Raw genomic sequence first — 16,905 nt, forward strand, 5'->3', positions numbered from 1 at the left:
TTCTTTAGGATTTGTCACATTTCATGTAATGGTTTTTTTTCTTCCGGCCAGATACCAACCTGCTATTGTGCTCCCAACCAGTTTCCTCACTCGAACCAACAATATCGTCCAGTCACATCGGTCCAGTTTAGTACTCAACCAAATCAAACACTGCCACAATCTGCCCACCAAACAGGTTTGTTTGTGTCTTTAATCTCTTCACTCCCCCCCCTCAGATATGACTAGTGATGTAGAGCGGCGGGACTCGGGCCCGGGGCGCTGTCTGAGAGGGTTTACGTTTCTCACAGTGAACCGGTCTCTTTTCCAGTCACTTTCTCCTCTTCTCGGATCCCCGTCTAAAAGATTTCATTCTAAAAGTCGGTTTTTGTTGTCAAATTCTTGTTCAACGGTCGCTCGAAAATAAATAAAATGTGAATGACTGCATTGCACTGCGATATGTTACCTGCTGGAGAGTTTGTGGCACTGGTCTGAGCAATGTGTTTACGCTTCCACCTAAAATAAATGTCACTGTTCAAAACTAGCATATCTCTTAAGCCGCATCTGACCAAGGTTGTTGTCTGTAAAGCTGCTGTGCAACTACAAGTGTCAGCATGCTTTGCCACCTTCATGCCAGTTACATGCTTATTTCTACAGCAGCTGCAGACTACATTATCTAAAAGAGTGTGCATAAAATATAACAAAAACCTCAATGTCCAGCATGTTATCCTACCTCTTATACAGCAGAGCTGTTTTCTCTTAAGAGACAGGTACAAATTGGCAGGACTTGGAAACAACATGTTTGTAGGAAGCTGTGAGTTTGAGGCCCCCATACACCTGAAAGACATTGCACCCAAGCATGCAATCTCGAGGGATTGTATGCAGATTGTGTGCACGCAATCATGCAATAAGCGGTCCCGTGGGTTGGAGGATTGGTCCTCTGATCAGACATGCTGCATCAGTTGATCAGTTGGGATTGAGAGCCAATTGCATGTGCTTTTAAAGCGGCTTATACAACCGACGTCAATTGAGTGGCAGTTTTCAGACAGGTTAGGTGCATACAATCGATTGTGGGACGACCGGTCATATGCAGCAACTGGATTGTTTGAGTACATTGGCGGGTATTCAATGCCTTGGGCGAGCGGCGACAACTAGCAGGGCTTAATGCTCGCTGTCACTACTCACCCTGTAGTATTCAATCCACCCCCCTTCATACGCCAATTCCCCCTCGCTCCGGTTTTTCAGTGAGGGAGAATTGGCGTATGCGGCTACGGAAGCAGCGAGACTCGCGGCTAAATACAGCGGGTTTGCTGCATTAGCCACCGGTCTCGCTGTTTGGGGGAATCCTCGCCATCCTGTGACGACGAGGATTTCCCCAGAACGTTGAATAGGGTGAGCGGCTGGTGAGGGGTTAAACAGCGAGGATCGCTGGTTTTCTGCAATCCTCGCTGTTTAACCCCCTCGCCGGCCGCATTGAATACCTGCCATTGTGGGGGAAATTTACTAAAGGAAATTTGTAAAAAAATAGGTGTATTTGTATCTAGAAATACACTCATTTTTGACATTTACTATCCCGAAAATACGGCAGTTCGTATTAGTATTGATGTGCTATCAATACGAATTGCCGTATTTTCGGGACAGTAAATGTCAAAAAAGTGTTTTTCTGGATACAAATACACCTATTTTTTAAAAATTTCCTTTAGTAAATTTCCCCCTGTATGTCCAAAAACCACCAAGGACTGCCGGGGAGTTGAAGGGAAAGTTGGAAACAATCATGATTGTAAGCAGGTCTTTCTGATGTATGGCCACCTCAAATCCTGTAACCTGCATCAATACACCACACAACTGCCAGGTTCCATGCAACTGTGCTAGCGGCAGCCTCTTTTTTTTTTTTTGACAATGAGATGCTGCTGATTAATTTGATATTTAACACTTGTGCATGTGTGTGACATTACTTGGCATGAAAAAAGCAGAGGATGCTGTATAGTAGCACTTTGTATGCAGATTCAGAGAAAGATATATTCAAATGCCGCATATTATATTAATCAGCGAAGTCCCCTGTTACATCATAGTTGCATAGTGACTTAGATGCATTTTCAGCAAAAAAGACATCTGATGCTCCAGAGTCTTGGGGAACTTGGCACGCCGAGAGGGGCTGGTTCATATGGCTGAAGCTAAGATGTATGGGGACACATCTCTATATAGAAAAGAAAATGATACTATGCTGTACAGTAGCTCCAGAATACTTCAAGGGATTTAAAAATAATAAAAGTGGTTTCAGTATTACTTTTTAACAATGGTGGTGCTACAGCTCTTTGCAGACCACTGGTCAGTAGTCTGCCAATGTATGTTTTATGTACAGTATGTGGGAGAGTGATGGTGGAGGATGTTGCTCTAAGATGTGGCACATTGTTTAGAATTGTGCAGTTTGTACGGACTGTCACAATAGGTGGGAAGAATGAAGTGAGGAATATTTATCATTCACAAACTGCACTCCCAAACTTAAATGTACTTGCTTAATTGTGCCTTATATAGAGAACTACGCGATTGATCACGCCCTACAGTACGTGCGCCCCCCACCGGCTGCGGCTAACCAGCTGCAGGGTAGCGATGCGGCTGCCGCTAACCAGCTCCGGGGGAAGGGGTGGGAGAGGTGCGTGTGCCAGCTGCCTCTAACCAGCTCCGGGGTGAAGGGGTGGTAGAGGTGTGTTTCCACCCCCCCAGGCTTCCACTAACTAGCCCCGGGGGGAAGGGTGGGGAGAGGTGCGGGCGGAAGGCTGCTGCTGCTAACCAGCTTGTGGGGGGGGGGGGGGGCAATTGCAGGCCGTACAGCTCACCTGCTCTATCCCTGATGTCCGTGAGAGACTTGCTGGAAGCAGCGGGAAAGGGGGAAGAGACACGCTGGAGGCACCAGTGGGCTATTTACAGGCATTGCCTGCCAGCATATGGGCCAGCATGGGGAGGGAGAGGAGGCACAGGGTGTCACTGTCTTCTCTGTCACTGTGTGAGTGTGTGTGGGTGGAGTCAGAGGCGCTGACTCCACCCAGCGTTATACACATACTGACTGAGTTCTGGCTAAATATATAAGAGATGTGTTTGATTTTTTGCTATATGGTTTCTTTGTCCCAGCAATGAAGGAAGTCAATTTGCTTGTCCGGACCATTTTAGTTTCATGAGGGCCCCAACTGTAAAGTAAATCTGAATTTATGTTTTCTGCTATGCCCTCAGAAGATAACGCTGTCATTTGACTTCACCCCCAATTTTTTATCCTGATGGAGAATTATTGCACCACTATAAAATTCAGAGAAGGGCTTTGGGTATTTACAGGCATAATATGACTCCAAGGATAAGTAAAGATCTACGAGAGGCTTCAGTAACACCATTAGACTGCTCTTTAGCAAGACTGTATGTCTTCTTTTAGTGTCCTACAAGCTGTGTGTGTGTGTGTGTGTGTGTGTGTGTGTGTGTGTGTGACCCTTTTATCTCTTTTTTTTTTTTTTTTCAAACTCCATTACAATCCAGCTTTCAATGATATCCATGTTTAAGTCTAGATGGTTAAATCATACTGAGGTATTAAGTCACCTGTGCTCAAGTATGGGTATCCTTAAAACCTGGATTCTAATTTGGGAAACTTACTCCAGTTCCCTGTAAAATATAATACTTGTTAGCGGGTGAACCTTTCTAAAGTTACTATTGAATGTAATTGATGTGCCTGTTAACTGGAAAACTTGTGTTTTTTTGATGTATTGAATTAATGAATAAAATTCATCACCTGCAGTTTTGTGTAGTTGAAAGTGCAGCTCTGGTTTAATGTCCCCTACCTCTGTGCAGGGAATATTACTTGATGTCTGGGTCTTTATTGATGCATGCTAGGAGTATTTGTTCCTGCAAAGGGCATGGTCTGCAATCATCTGAAGTGAATGCGTTCGCTGATCTGTTTTATACCATCATAAATGGTACAATTAAGAGATTTACTCATTGTGCATCATCAAACAGAAGCCTGGGGTGGGTGGGATGTCTCGGCAGTGACTGAATTTTGGTCCTGCCCACCAAGTAGCTGTTTGACATGTGTACCTTTCTTGTCCTCCTTAGTCTATACATTTATTTGAATGTATTTTTCACAGGTTATCCAGCGGTAATGCCAAACCAGCAACCAAACTACCAAGGCATGGTCAATGTGCAACAACCTCAGAACTCGCCATTGGTCAGCAGCCAACATGGCAATATTGCCAATCCCATCCATGGGGTAATGGTGCAGTACTCCTCCATACCCTCATACCAGGTAATGTTATTATTCCACAGGGTCAGCTAGGGGTAACTATACTTGGATCCCGGCAGCTTACAAAGAATGACTTTGTTTCACCAGGTTCCTGTTCGACAAGGCTCCCAATCTGTGCCCCAACAGCCATATCACCAACAGGTGCTCATCCCTAACCAGTCCAACCAAGGGCAGTTACAAACAACAGGAATGCCAATTTACTACAGCATCATTTCACCAGGGCAGCAAAGTAACATGAAGTATGTTTGCGTAATAACTAGAATTCTTTTTTTACTTATGTAAGTGGAGGCAATTTGTATGATCTCCCCCTATATATTTCACAGCTCCTCAGTGGGATATATGCAGCCTCCAGGGTCTGATCAAATGCAGTTTCCTAGGACGACCTCTCCCTGTAACTCTCAACCACTCCCAGGTCCTCCCTGTGCAGGTAAAAGAAAAGGAGGTTGGTTATTTGGGTCTATGGTATATAAAAGAGGGGCGCTCATGGAGTTTTGCTGGTAGTATGCCTTTATGTGTTACAGGCATCTGATTATAATTGCTGGTGATTTATCTACCTGTAGCCCAGTGAAGGCATCACCTCTTTGACTCTCCTGAGTGTGTTCTGGGAAACATTGGGTGAAACACAAAGTAATGCACAAATAAGGTTCTCTAGGAACCCCAACAGTCCAGGTTTGGGTACCTTGAGGACTGTGTTTGGGAATCACTGGTTGAACCTATAAAGACAACAGTTGTAGATAAGACATGGAGCTTGCTCCTCTTCTATGAAGACGCAGATGTAGGTTCTCCAGAGGTGAGCCACAAGAACTTCCACCTCAAACTCTATAGCCAATATATCAGTGGGCGGGATCACCAAGGTGGAGAAATTTTATAACCATTGTAATTTGTATCGAGCATTTTTGTGGTGGGGGGGGGGGGGGGGGGGTTAGTGGTAAAATGTATCTGGAAGTCACATACCCTCTTGTTAGAATTGGTGGTGGATTTTTCCTCATGTAGGGACATTTGGGGTCTTGTTTTAAGCATATATTCTCAAGAGCTGTTAAGGGTTAGGAAGAAAACATCTTTTATGAAAGGTGGCATGTATGATGAGGGAGACGCGCCATCAGGGACGTGTTTGTCAACCTATACCCAAATTGGGGATACTAGGTCAATATGGGAAGGTCGACATGCATTAGGTCGACCACTGAAGGTTGACATGTTTGAATGTCGACATTGGGGTTAGGTCGACAGATATTAGATCGACATGGGCTAGGTCGACATGGGGTTTGTCACTTTTTTTTTTTGGTGCCGACAGGCGGTATTTTATGCCCTACCATCCACCAGGGCACAAAGGGAGAATAAAATAGTGTGCCCGAAGCATGGCGTGCGGACGCGGCACACTTTTTTTTTCAGTGTTCATGTCGACAATTGGAATAAAATAGTGAAAACCCCATGTCGATATTTTGACTGTTGACCTTGCCCTTGTGTTGACCTAATGACCCTGTCGATCTTCATACATGTCAGCCTTGATGCATGTCGACCCAATGCATATTGACATCCCTCTTGTCAACCCTATGACCCATAACCCCCAAAGTGTTTGGCAGTCTTCTCAAACACTTTGCATATTACAGTTTGAGTAGGGTAGGCTCTAACTGCTGGGGCATTCTGCAATGAAGGCGCCTAGGGTAAGCCTTTGAAGAGGTATCCATTTAATGGCTTAGGCTTCCAGCCTTGTTAGTGTTGTTTAGGAATTTATTGGTACATTTCTTAAACGGGTAGGCTCAGTAATCTCATTAAACAGCAGTTCAAATTTACCACTGGAGAGGCTAAATCAGTTCGAGATTCGGACTATCGGGACGTCCCGACGGACAGAATCCCTGACATTTTTAGTCTATCAGACAGTACATCGACAGTCAGTAGTGCCAGCTGTCGAGTATCTGAAAGTCTGCAAGTTGTCGAAAACAGCAGCGGCTTGTTGGAAAACAGCCTCGAATTTGACAATCCGCAGATGTTTCCAATAAAACAGATCTGACACCCTTCAATACTGTCATTAGCGGCAGCGTTGAATAGGCAAGTGCCGATCTTTCCCCTTTTGGGAAACCTCAGCATGGATTCAATAAAAACGGATTGAATAAAATGGCTTTTTTGATATAGGCTGGCAATATAAAGGTCCAATCAGATGAGAGAAAAAGTTTGGATTTTTATTTTTAGTAGTCCGTTTTTGTACTATGGTTGTGGGGTTAAGGCATTTCTATTCCATTTCACTGTAAACACATATACACTGTAAGTTATGTAATTAAATGTGGATCAAAGAAATAATGCAGCCTTGCACGGTCTCATTTATACCCCTTCTACACCAGCGCTAATAACCCAGGTTTTTACATGGGAGTGTGCAAAAACCCGGGTTTGCAGGCAGTGTAAACGGTCACAACCCAGGATTTCAGCCTGGCAAATGTTTTGGGTTGAAAACTGGTTCAACCCTGGATAGGATCCATAGGACCCGTTCACTATAATGGAAAAGCTGTCATCTGCCCCGCCTACAGTGACGTCACCCGTCAGGCATTATGCCGGGTGGGGACGTAAGTGTAAAAAGGTTCAAAAGCCGTGTCATTCCCAGGTCCAAAAACCAAGTGCTACCCAGCTTTTATGTGTAATACGGGTATAGCAAACAAAATATTAATTTATATTTCCCTTTTCTAGCTGTACCAACAGCACCCTCTGGTGGTGGGATGGTAATGATGCAGCTTAATTTACCGAACAACCCACCACCTCAAACACATTCATCACCTCAGTGGAAGCCAAATAAATATTATTGTGACCACCAGAGGGCTCATAAGACTGCAGAATATGGCAACCTGGACCATTCTGCGCAGGTAGATATTTTTTTTAATTAGTATGATGTTGTATTATCTGAGCCAATAATAGTTTGTTTATTGAATGGTTTTGTGCACATATGGACCTAGGTCATTGCTGTAAGTGTTTTTTTTTTTTGTGGGTGTTCAGGCTTATTTCAGAATTACAAAGCACCAAACCCAATGGTTAAAGTGCGTACACACGTACAGATTTTATGTCTTATCTATCTGGTGGGAACAAAAACCTGGAAATGTATGGGAGCAACTGACAATCAAAAATTTCCACCCAAATGCAGGAACACAGAAAAAAAATATATGCCTTGATAAATTTGTTATATCAGAATGATTTAAACAATTTGTCTGACTGATCACTATCTGTTTTCAAGTGTTTGGGAATAATTTTTTGATTGTCTTATGCTCCCATACATTTCCAGGTTTTTGTTCCCACCAGATAGATCAGACAGAAAATCTGTACGTGTGTACGCACCTTTAGATGCATCTGCAAACCTTGCTGGAATACAGGAGTTATTGGGTAACCTCCTGGACAGCTCCAGTAGTTTAATAAGTGCCTACTATAGATGGGGAGTCATACCAGCATGTATTGTGCATACCTCCCAACAGTCCCGATTTTATCGGGACAGTCCCGATTGTCAGGGCCTGTCCCGCTGTCCCACCCGTGGGCGGCAGTGTCCCGCGGTGTGGGGGGGCTGTTGGGAGTCCCCCTGTCAGCTGCTAAGCAGCGGGGAATAAACGCTGTGCGCATGCGCACAGCGTCTATTCCCGCAGCCAGGGGGCTGGGGGCATGGCTAGAGGCTCACAGAGCCTCTGGGTCATGCCCCCATAGCGGCAAAATGGGGGCGTGGCCTCGCAGGGAGCCGCGAGTATAGACCACGCCCCCAAATTAGGCCATGCCCCCGAAAATTTCGAGGCGCCTCCGGCGCGCAGCAGCATCCCGACTGCTAGAATACCAAAGTTGGGAGGTATGATAGTGGACATTACTAGTGCTTATCTATTCTAGTCATTCCTCTCCCGCCAAATCCACATGTACAGTGCATACATACAAATACTGCACATTGAGCGTCTCGCTCCTTGGGACCCTTGACGTTTGCGTGACAGATCTGCAGTACATCCTGCTAGGATTCAGTAATGCAATGTGAGTGCCAAAGGATCTGATACATGGGTAGAAATGAAAGCGGACTTCTGATTTACAGAAGAGTCTGCCAGGCAGGAGCTCTGGTTTCTGTTTCTTACCTTCCTCCTCTCCTGTTCTCACACATATTTAGGGATCAATAGAAGAAACCCCACTATAAACCAAGGACTGATGTTATTGGTTTGGATACCTTGGTGTAAAGTACAAAAATATTGTAACTAGATCTCTGTTTTGTCACTTCTTACAGCATAGTTCACATCTAAGCAGTCCCATCACGTCGCCCAATCAATCACCGATTCCTGTGCAGTTGACCAACCTGAAAAATATCCGCCCTGGGTTATCTCCTATTTCTCTAGTTCCACATTTCTCCAGACCGTTTGCTCCTGGACAAGGTAAGTGGTAACATGATTTATTTTAAAATGATGCCTTTTAAATCATTCTAGCAAAGTGAAGCGAGTGGTTGCATTGCCAAAAAAACAAGTGTCGCTTGTATACCCATACCACAGCTCTGAACCAATCTCCCTTAGTACTTTAAATGACCTGTGTGGACCTTAAAGTCAATCAAAGCTCTTTATAGAATTAAGGCTAAGTACACGCTGATGATTGCAGAGCGGTTTACAAATTTACAGAATGATAAAAACATAACATTTACATTGGGCTGTAAACATGCAACTGTGGCACATACAAAATGTTACAAAAATGCTTATGTTAAACGCTTATAAAATACAGATATGTTCTGCCTCGTGTGGGCAGTGCTTTGTATTTTCCCGGGCCTTTTATATGCTTGTCTTGTAAAGTAGACATGCAAACAGCAGTGTGTATGTAGTATTAAAGCATGCGTCAGGCAAGCAGTCTTACTTACACATCCCGCACGCTAGCTTTCAGAGCAATGGGCCTAATTCAGATCTGATCGCACTGCACAATTTGTTAGCAAATGGACAAAACCCTGCTGCACTGCAGGTGGGGCAGATGTAACATGTGCAGAGAGAGTTAGATTTTGGTGGCGTGTGATCAAACTTACATCTAAATTGCAGTGTAAAAATAAAACTGCCAGTGATTTACCCTGCACAGAAACAAAATAATGTGCTGTGCGATCAGGTCTGAATTAGGCCCAATGTCTCTGGCGTGACTGGGGAACAGCAGGAAGAGAGAACCTTTTTACTCCCATGGCACCACTTACGGGTTCTGCTAAATTGTAGCTGGACCCCTAAATGTGTCACCAACACTAAATGGATGCAGATTTCAATCAATCACATTAAGTGGGATATGTCTGGGCTAGGTTCCGCCCACAGCATGGCAGCCCCAACTGCACATTGATATATAGCCCAGCCAGCCAGCATTGCTGTGGGTGATATACACTGAGTTGTGTGTGAGTGGCATATTTTAGTACATTTTCTATTCAATATCTCTCAATCTTTGGATGTGAGTTTACGTCTTATTTGTGCTCTTTTTTGTTTGTGTTTTTCTGGCAGGTGATACAAGATATCCGTTACTTGGTCAGCCATTACAATACAATGCTCCTCAATTAGTACATGGACATATAACAAGTCAACAGGTTTCTAATCGTGTTCTTGAATCTGCATTTTCAGATCTAGCTGTAATAAAGGGATTAGATGGGACAATATTCATTTTCAGTAGGGGACAGAACACTGAAATATCATTATTAGACGCATGGATTTACACCAATGTTCTCAGATGCACACAACTTCTGCTTTACTTACGGTTTAGTCCTATTTAATGTTTCACATTGAGGTTCACCAAGTTTTTAGAATGTTCTATAGTGCACCTGTGTTTCAGAATGATTCTTTGTATTCCAGGGTCAGTCTGGACACAGACATGGAAATAGGGGCAAGAAAACCGCCAAGAAGGCTGCTTCCACAGACCTCTCGGCGGGTGAATCTGGTACGTCGCTTATTGAAGAAATGTAGGCTGCTTTTGTTTTAAACTTTTTTTTTTTCCTGTTATTTTTCCTGTGTACCTATCCATAGGCACTATGAGTGATGAACTGCGTCCAAAAGCAACACTGCTTTTGTAGTTGCAGATGTGAGCCGTACGTGCCAGCAGTTAAATTTATTGTATAAGTAAAATGTATTCGGTATAACCATGTAGTATTACCACCCGACTCCTCCCCTTCTGAGTCGTGACTCCTCCCCTTCCTAGTCCTGACTCCTCCATCCATATACACATTGGGTAGTAGGGAAGTTATTGGGGTACAGTTTGAGTATCCCTTATCCAAAATGCTTGGGACCACAAGCATTTTGGATTAGGGATTATTCCGGATCTGGTGAATATTTTTTTTTATTTTACATACTCCCCTGGTCCTCCGATGTCCACGGCGACCAGCGGATTTGTCTTCAGCTGCATCCCTGGTCCCAAGGACACATTGCACACATCACCGGTGTACTCATGCAGTGCATTGTTGGGACCGGGGATGCCGCTGAAGACAGATCCTATGGCCGCCGTGGACACCGGGGGACGGAATTTTGTTTAAAAAAAAATCTTCTGAAAACTTACGGATTTCGGCTTTGAGATATCCGGATAAGAGATGCTCAAGCTGTATACATAGGATTGGGGGTAGGGGGTACATTCACAGTGGGTAACAGGGGAGGTATTTGGGTATACATAGGAGGGGGGATAGGCGGTATATACAGTACACAGTAGGGAGATGTAGTGAAGGCATTGAGGTATACATAGGGAGGGGGATATATGCAGTAAATGTACATGTATGCATAAAGCTAAACATGTATGCGATGAGTGCTCACAAACAAAGAGCATGGGCGGGGGCACTGAGAGCAGGGACATCAGTCACCTGGTAATTCGGAAGGCAGCCTAGTGATAACTGCTCAGCCACGTTATCCTGTGTCCCTTCCTGTGTATTTGGAGGGAATTCTGCTTTTAATAAAGGGAAAGAGCTCTGTAGCTTCCTCTCTCCCATCTGTGTGCACTCAGCAGCGGTAATAGCAGGACTCCTCTGTGGCTCAGCTGCTGTGTGTGCACAAGCAAAGGGTTAAATATCACACTTTGCAAAGCAAGAGGGAGACCCTGGCTGCTGGAGCTGGCAGGTGAGACGTGCCAGACCTGAGCTGCTTCTCCGGGACTGTGAGCGGCTGACTCTGACCATCTGTCTGCAGGCCCGGAGAACACAAGCAGCCTGCACCAGCGTCATGCCTGTGCTGTGTTAGGACCTCCAGTCCTGGCTTTCCACAGCGTCCAGCAGCAGGCATCAAGTTGCAGGTATATTGAGTGACAGGACAGGCGGCTAGCATGAGCCAGGAGGACCCTAAGGGGGGCGATAGCCACCTTCACCCCTCTCTGTATCCCTCCCTGCATTTATACAAGTTTCCTTGTATAAACTTGTATCAAATTAATCAGCACAGTCTGCTCATGCTTCCTAGTCACATTGCATTGCGACTAAAGGTGGCCATTATCGAAAGCACAAGTCGTTCCTGTTTTCCCCCGGCAGCTCCCTGGGAGGGCTACCTCTGACTTGGCACTTGATGTGCCATTATTTACATGGTGCCGGGGGAGTTCAAAGGAAATCGGATGCAATATATATAGCAAATGCTAATAATCGCCCACAATGTGCTGCTGATGGTCCAATTCTAATTCATCCCATATGCTGCGCATGGGATCTTTAGGTTCTGATCCGATGCTTATGGGAACACGCATAGGATTGGACATGATGTCACACATGTCCCACGCGGGATGATGTCTCCCAATATATTGGCCCGAACCATCGTAATCTGGTCAAATCGGAACTCTGTATGTGTATGATCAGAATGGTCTCTAATTAGATACATTTGTGTATTTGTTGCCATGAAAAAGAATGTGCCACAGTCTGCACCTCCGCCTTTTTTTTTTTTTTTTTTAAACACTTTGTTTTCTTTTATGTTTCTGCAGTTATTGGAAAAGTTTTAGAAATCACTGAGCTGCCCGATGGAATTAGTCGCAAAGATGCTGAAATGCTTTTTGGTGAACTCTTTAAAGTAGGTGCTAAAATCCGGTGGTTTCGGGACCCTCGTTCACAACAAACCCCGCACCAACATCACCAACACTATTGTGGTGGCGGAGAGAACCACATGAGTACTGAACAGTCCAACCCCTCCACAGACTTGGCCTCTACTTACACCATCGTAGCTACTTTCCCCACCGTATCGGCTGCTCAGAATGCACTGAAGAAACACAATAATTTAATGAACAAGTTTAGACTGAGAACAAGCAGAAAGCCCTTTGACCTTCACATCCTAGAAAGAGCAAGCTCTCAGTAGAGGAAAGCCAGAGCATTACTGGAGGGTCAGCCTTTGTCCGTCTTCATTAATGATCGGCCTCTTTCGTGTGTGTGCGTGTGGGTGTGTGTGTGCACATAGACACTGAATCTTATTATCACGATCTAGTAATTGAAGAACATCCCTTGGAGCCGGAAGAGAGTAATCAATCAGCAGGACAAACCTTCCCCCCCAACCCTTTTATAGTCTATTTGTTTTATATTTATATTTCTGTATTGGACCCAAAGTTCTCTTGTACAGAAAAATATGTTGTTCATAATGAATGCCCACATTGGAGAAAAAAAAATAGACGAGAAAAAAAAAAGTCTGTGTTTTTTCTACTTTTCTTTTTCCAAAGCCAGCACTTTGCCATCCACTTTGATAGAACAGGGTGGGGAAATTATCGCTGCACTTAAAATGAAAAATATATATACATAGATATATATTATAATAATAATAATAGACCTATTACTGTTTGGAAGAGATGTCTAGTCCTTTCCCCTGTCTTTAAAGGGGTTGCTGTTTAAACTACTGATTCTCTTCACCGTGCCCTTCTTAAGTTATATACATAAAGGCTTTGTGAAAGTTCATTGTAAATAAATTATGTTTCTCACGAAATTCATTTTTAATGTTGTTTTTTTATTTTATACACTAAATATGTATAATTTCCTTAAAATCTTGTTTGTTTAAATGGTGAGCTCCGGTGGCAACCTATAACATGGCAGTTACATTCTCTGGGAACAGTGGGATAGATGTATGAAGCAGTGATAAGGGAGGATAAGTGAGACAGATAGGTGGCTCCAGGCAACCAATCAGCACTGAAGTAACATCTGAAATTTGCATAATAAAAATTATACAAAGCAGCTGATAGGTTGCCATTGCCCACTTCTCCCTTATCACGGCTTCATACATCTACCCCAGTGTGTATTATAAGGAAAGCTAGACCCACTACTACACAGTACTACTGCATTTTATATGGTCACAGAAATCCATGGTGACTTCTATCTATATCTTTTCAATAAAAGGGCAAAGATCTCCCTTTTCTGGGGCACTCAAACCTACCAATTAAAGTTGGGACATCATACAAAAAGAAAAAGGTTTGTCACAGTGTGGTGCACCACAGAGAGACTCATAAAATATAACTTTTATTAGCTAATAATTGGAGACCGGATTATATGCATTAAAAATACTTAAAATATGCATGAAAAGTGTTAAAATATGATATATTAAATAATAAAAATGTTTTACTTATTTATTTAAAAGTCAGCATACAATTAGTAAGCAGTAGAATAACATATTGATAATGAAAGATTATTTAACACTTTGTTACTCTTGAAAACGTAAACAATCAGGTACTGTTCCAAATGTTCGTTAGTAATACTGCTTTCACATTGCCTAAAAGTTTAAGACCCGGTATTTTGAAATGGTATTTAAAATGGGTCTGAGCCACTAAACCCCTTTCACATTGCAGGTGAAAGCCAGTATATTACCGTTTTAAACCCCTTTCACACCGCACATAAATACCGGGTCTCAAGCAGGTTTGCAGTGTGAAAGCAGTGAGGAGAACAGTACAGACCGTAGCTATAAGGCAGCGAAGTGCGTATTTAATGAGCTGGACCCGCTCATTACATATGCGCATATGAATGAGCCACTCATTACTTATGTGCATATGTAATGAGTGGGACCCGGTCATTACATATGCGGGTCCCGTTCATTACATATGTGCATATGTAATGAATGTCTCGTTATATATGCGCATATGTAATGAGCGGGTTCCGCTCATTAAATATTCACTGCGCTGATAACCAGCTCACTGCTGCCGGAGTCCTATATACCGGTTCCAAGCCGTTCACACTGTATATAAAACGGCTCTGAACCGGCTATTTGTAACCAGTAAATGCAGAGAGGCTAAAAAAAAGGCAATATAAAGGTTAAGAGCTGCAGTGTGAAAGGGGTTTCATATTGTGTCTTCTTCGATCACTCAAAATATTTTTATAAGTGGAAAAGGACCGTTCCACATCCAGGGCCTTATTTTGGTTCATTCTTTCTGACAAAATCCTTCTTAGATGGGCAAAACCATGTGCACTGCAGGTGGGCAGATGTAACATGTGCAGAGAGAATTAGATTTGGGTGGGGTTTTACTTCAAAGTGAGATTTTTATTGCAGTGTAAAAATAAAGCAGTCAGTATTTTCCCTGCACAGAAACAAAATTACTCACCCAAATCTAATTCTCTCTGCACATGTTACATCTGCCCCCCTGCAGTGCACATGGTTTTGTCCATCTAAGAAGGATTTTGTCAGAAAGAATGAACCAAAATAAGGCCCCCACTGAGGTAACTTGGCAGTGTTTGAATTTGGGTGCGATGTTAGCACTTATTGTTTTTTTCTTTCTGGCTGCTACTGCAGACTGCAGTGCTCTATGCTCGTCTGGCATCAACTACACGGACTCTTATCTCCAGCGCCGATGGATCAAATGTCAGCATAGCATGTGAGGGCTGCGCAGTGGAAGGCTTCCTCCATGCGCCGCATACTTTCTGTGACCCGGCGATTCCTCCGCACCGCATGATGTCACAACCCTTTCGCCTGCCTCCTCTGCTGTAGAAATCTCACTCTTGGCGCAAAGTTCCAGGCCAGGGGCAGGCAAAGGTTCAGGAGCTTCATGATGGCATCTGCCCCCACTGACTTTTATTAAAATGGATTGGCAGCCTAGAGCAGTGTCAGACGTAGCATACATCCAAGGTCCCCCACACTGCGCACATATTGGCCCGGCCTGCACACTGTACCACTGGCCAGCAGGGCAAAGCAGTGACATTATTCACAGGTGGAAAGGGGTTGGGGCCTAATAAGTGAAGTGCCCCCTTTACCATCGCTAGATTTTAGTTAGAATATGCAATAACCGGTGAGAATGGGCAAAATATGCAAATGCATATAATCCTGTCTCTACTAAATAACATAAAAGTGTGAAATATAAAAGCACACAAATAAGTGGGACAAAACACCATATATTTAAAATGGCTGTCGGGCGGTTTCAATGCACTTGATTTTGTTATGTAATAAATTGATCAATCACATTTTCAGCATCTCATTATTAGTATTCAAGATATAAGTAAACCTAATCATTTTGTGCTTTCAACAAAATCATGACTACATGTAATAAGGTGTGGGAAAGACCCCTATTTTTATGGGATTGCCAAAATAATATTTTGCCTACTAGGCTGTACATTCAAGCAGAATCATGCTTTTATGTTTCAGCTTCAGCCAATAGATACAGTAGTAGCAATGTTATTCTATTAGATAGTCAGTGATTAAAGTAATAAGAATTATATCCCTTTCAGACAGAAAATAAAACCCCGGGAATTTCCCTGGTCCAGGAGGGTAGACCCTGTCTGAAAGGGTCAACCCGGGTCTAAAATACCAGGGCTTCAACCCTGGAATTTACCAGGGTTTTTCCCGGGTCTAAATTCCAAAAACCTGGGTCGCCAGCTGTCTGAAAGGGTGCGACCCGAGTTTTGGGGATTATTACACATTGTTAGGCACTGATTGGCTCTCCTGGTGGGGTGCTAGCTGGTTGGTTGTGAGGATGAGCCTCTCTGATTGGCTGGGAAGGCATGGCATTGGGGCTGGCCTCTGAGGTCATTAGGGAGCCATGGCCCACTGGAAGAAGCAAGAGGTGAGAGGGGAGGAGGAGATCGGCAAACAGATGACTGGCACAGTCAAAGATGCCACAGTGTACTCAAACATTGCAAACATACTGACAGCCATGTGAGGTAACATGCACCTATCAGTATATAAAAACAATAAAACTTGTTTAGAACATATCCTTGTTACGCCATGGTTAATGTAATGCAGTGAGCAGTCACCACCCACTTTTCATGACCGCATCTCTGTGTGACTTAAAACTGTCCTTTTCTTATGACACACAGTATATTGCAGGAAAAATAAGGCTTCTGTGTGAAAGGGGTCGACACGGGAAATACCCAGGTTTTTCATGCTGTGTAAAAGGGGTAAGAGCTTTTAGCCGAGTCTTACCCAGGTTTTTGTATCTGGGAAATACCTGGGTTTTTGGGATTTTTCTGTCTGAAAGGGGTATTAGTAAGCAACAATTGTTGCGACTTTAGAACTGTGCTGATAGACTTCTATAAATAGTTCTACTTATACCCCTTTCACATCGCAGCTAATTACCCGGTACGGTTCGACCCGGTAATTAGTGCGATGGTAGCAACGCGGCAATCCGAACCGGGTAAAAAGCAGAGTTCTTACCGGTTCGTTGCTGTGCACTGTGATCAGGTTAAACGGGTCGAGTGAATATTTTGTATAACATCATATGGATCAATTGGAGATTCCTCAGTGTTACATGACACTATATAACACATACAGGCACAGACCTGCTCAACAATACGTGAGCTG

General features: G+C 43.6%; 1 protein-coding gene across 9 annotated transcripts in view; it reads left to right on the forward strand.

Annotated features, from left to right (window-relative positions):
- R3HDM1 (R3H domain containing 1) overlaps window positions 1-13,116 on the forward strand; it is a 134,519-nt gene extending 121,403 nt beyond the window's left edge. For 6 of the 9 annotated variants that reach the window (XM_083153826.1, XM_083153827.1, XM_083153830.1 and 3 more), the window contains 9 exons: window positions 52-175; window positions 4,101-4,258; window positions 4,343-4,494; window positions 4,579-4,682; window positions 6,932-7,104; window positions 8,481-8,625; window positions 9,706-9,788; window positions 10,051-10,135; window positions 12,134-13,116. In XM_083153826.1, the coding sequence (XP_083009952.1) occupies window positions 52-175; window positions 4,101-4,258; window positions 4,343-4,494; window positions 4,579-4,682; window positions 6,932-7,104; window positions 8,481-8,625; window positions 9,706-9,788; window positions 10,051-10,135; window positions 12,134-12,501 (1,392 nt within the window). In that variant the 3' untranslated portion in view covers window positions 12,502-13,116. Of the gene's footprint in view, window positions 1-51; window positions 176-4,100; window positions 4,259-4,342; window positions 4,495-4,578; window positions 4,683-6,931; window positions 7,105-8,480; window positions 8,626-9,705; window positions 9,789-10,050; window positions 10,158-12,133 lie in introns of all 9 variants that reach the window. The other 3 variants (XM_083153831.1, XR_014450812.1, XR_014450813.1) reach the window with 3 other exon arrangements.
- The last annotated feature ends 3,789 nt before the right edge of the window (window positions 13,117-16,905 follow it).

The sequence above is a fragment of the Crinia signifera genome, chromosome 7 (assembly GCF_055691185.1).
Source record: "Crinia signifera chromosome 7, ASM5569118v1, whole genome shotgun sequence".
NCBI lineage: Eukaryota > Metazoa > Chordata > Amphibia > Anura > Myobatrachidae > Crinia > Crinia signifera.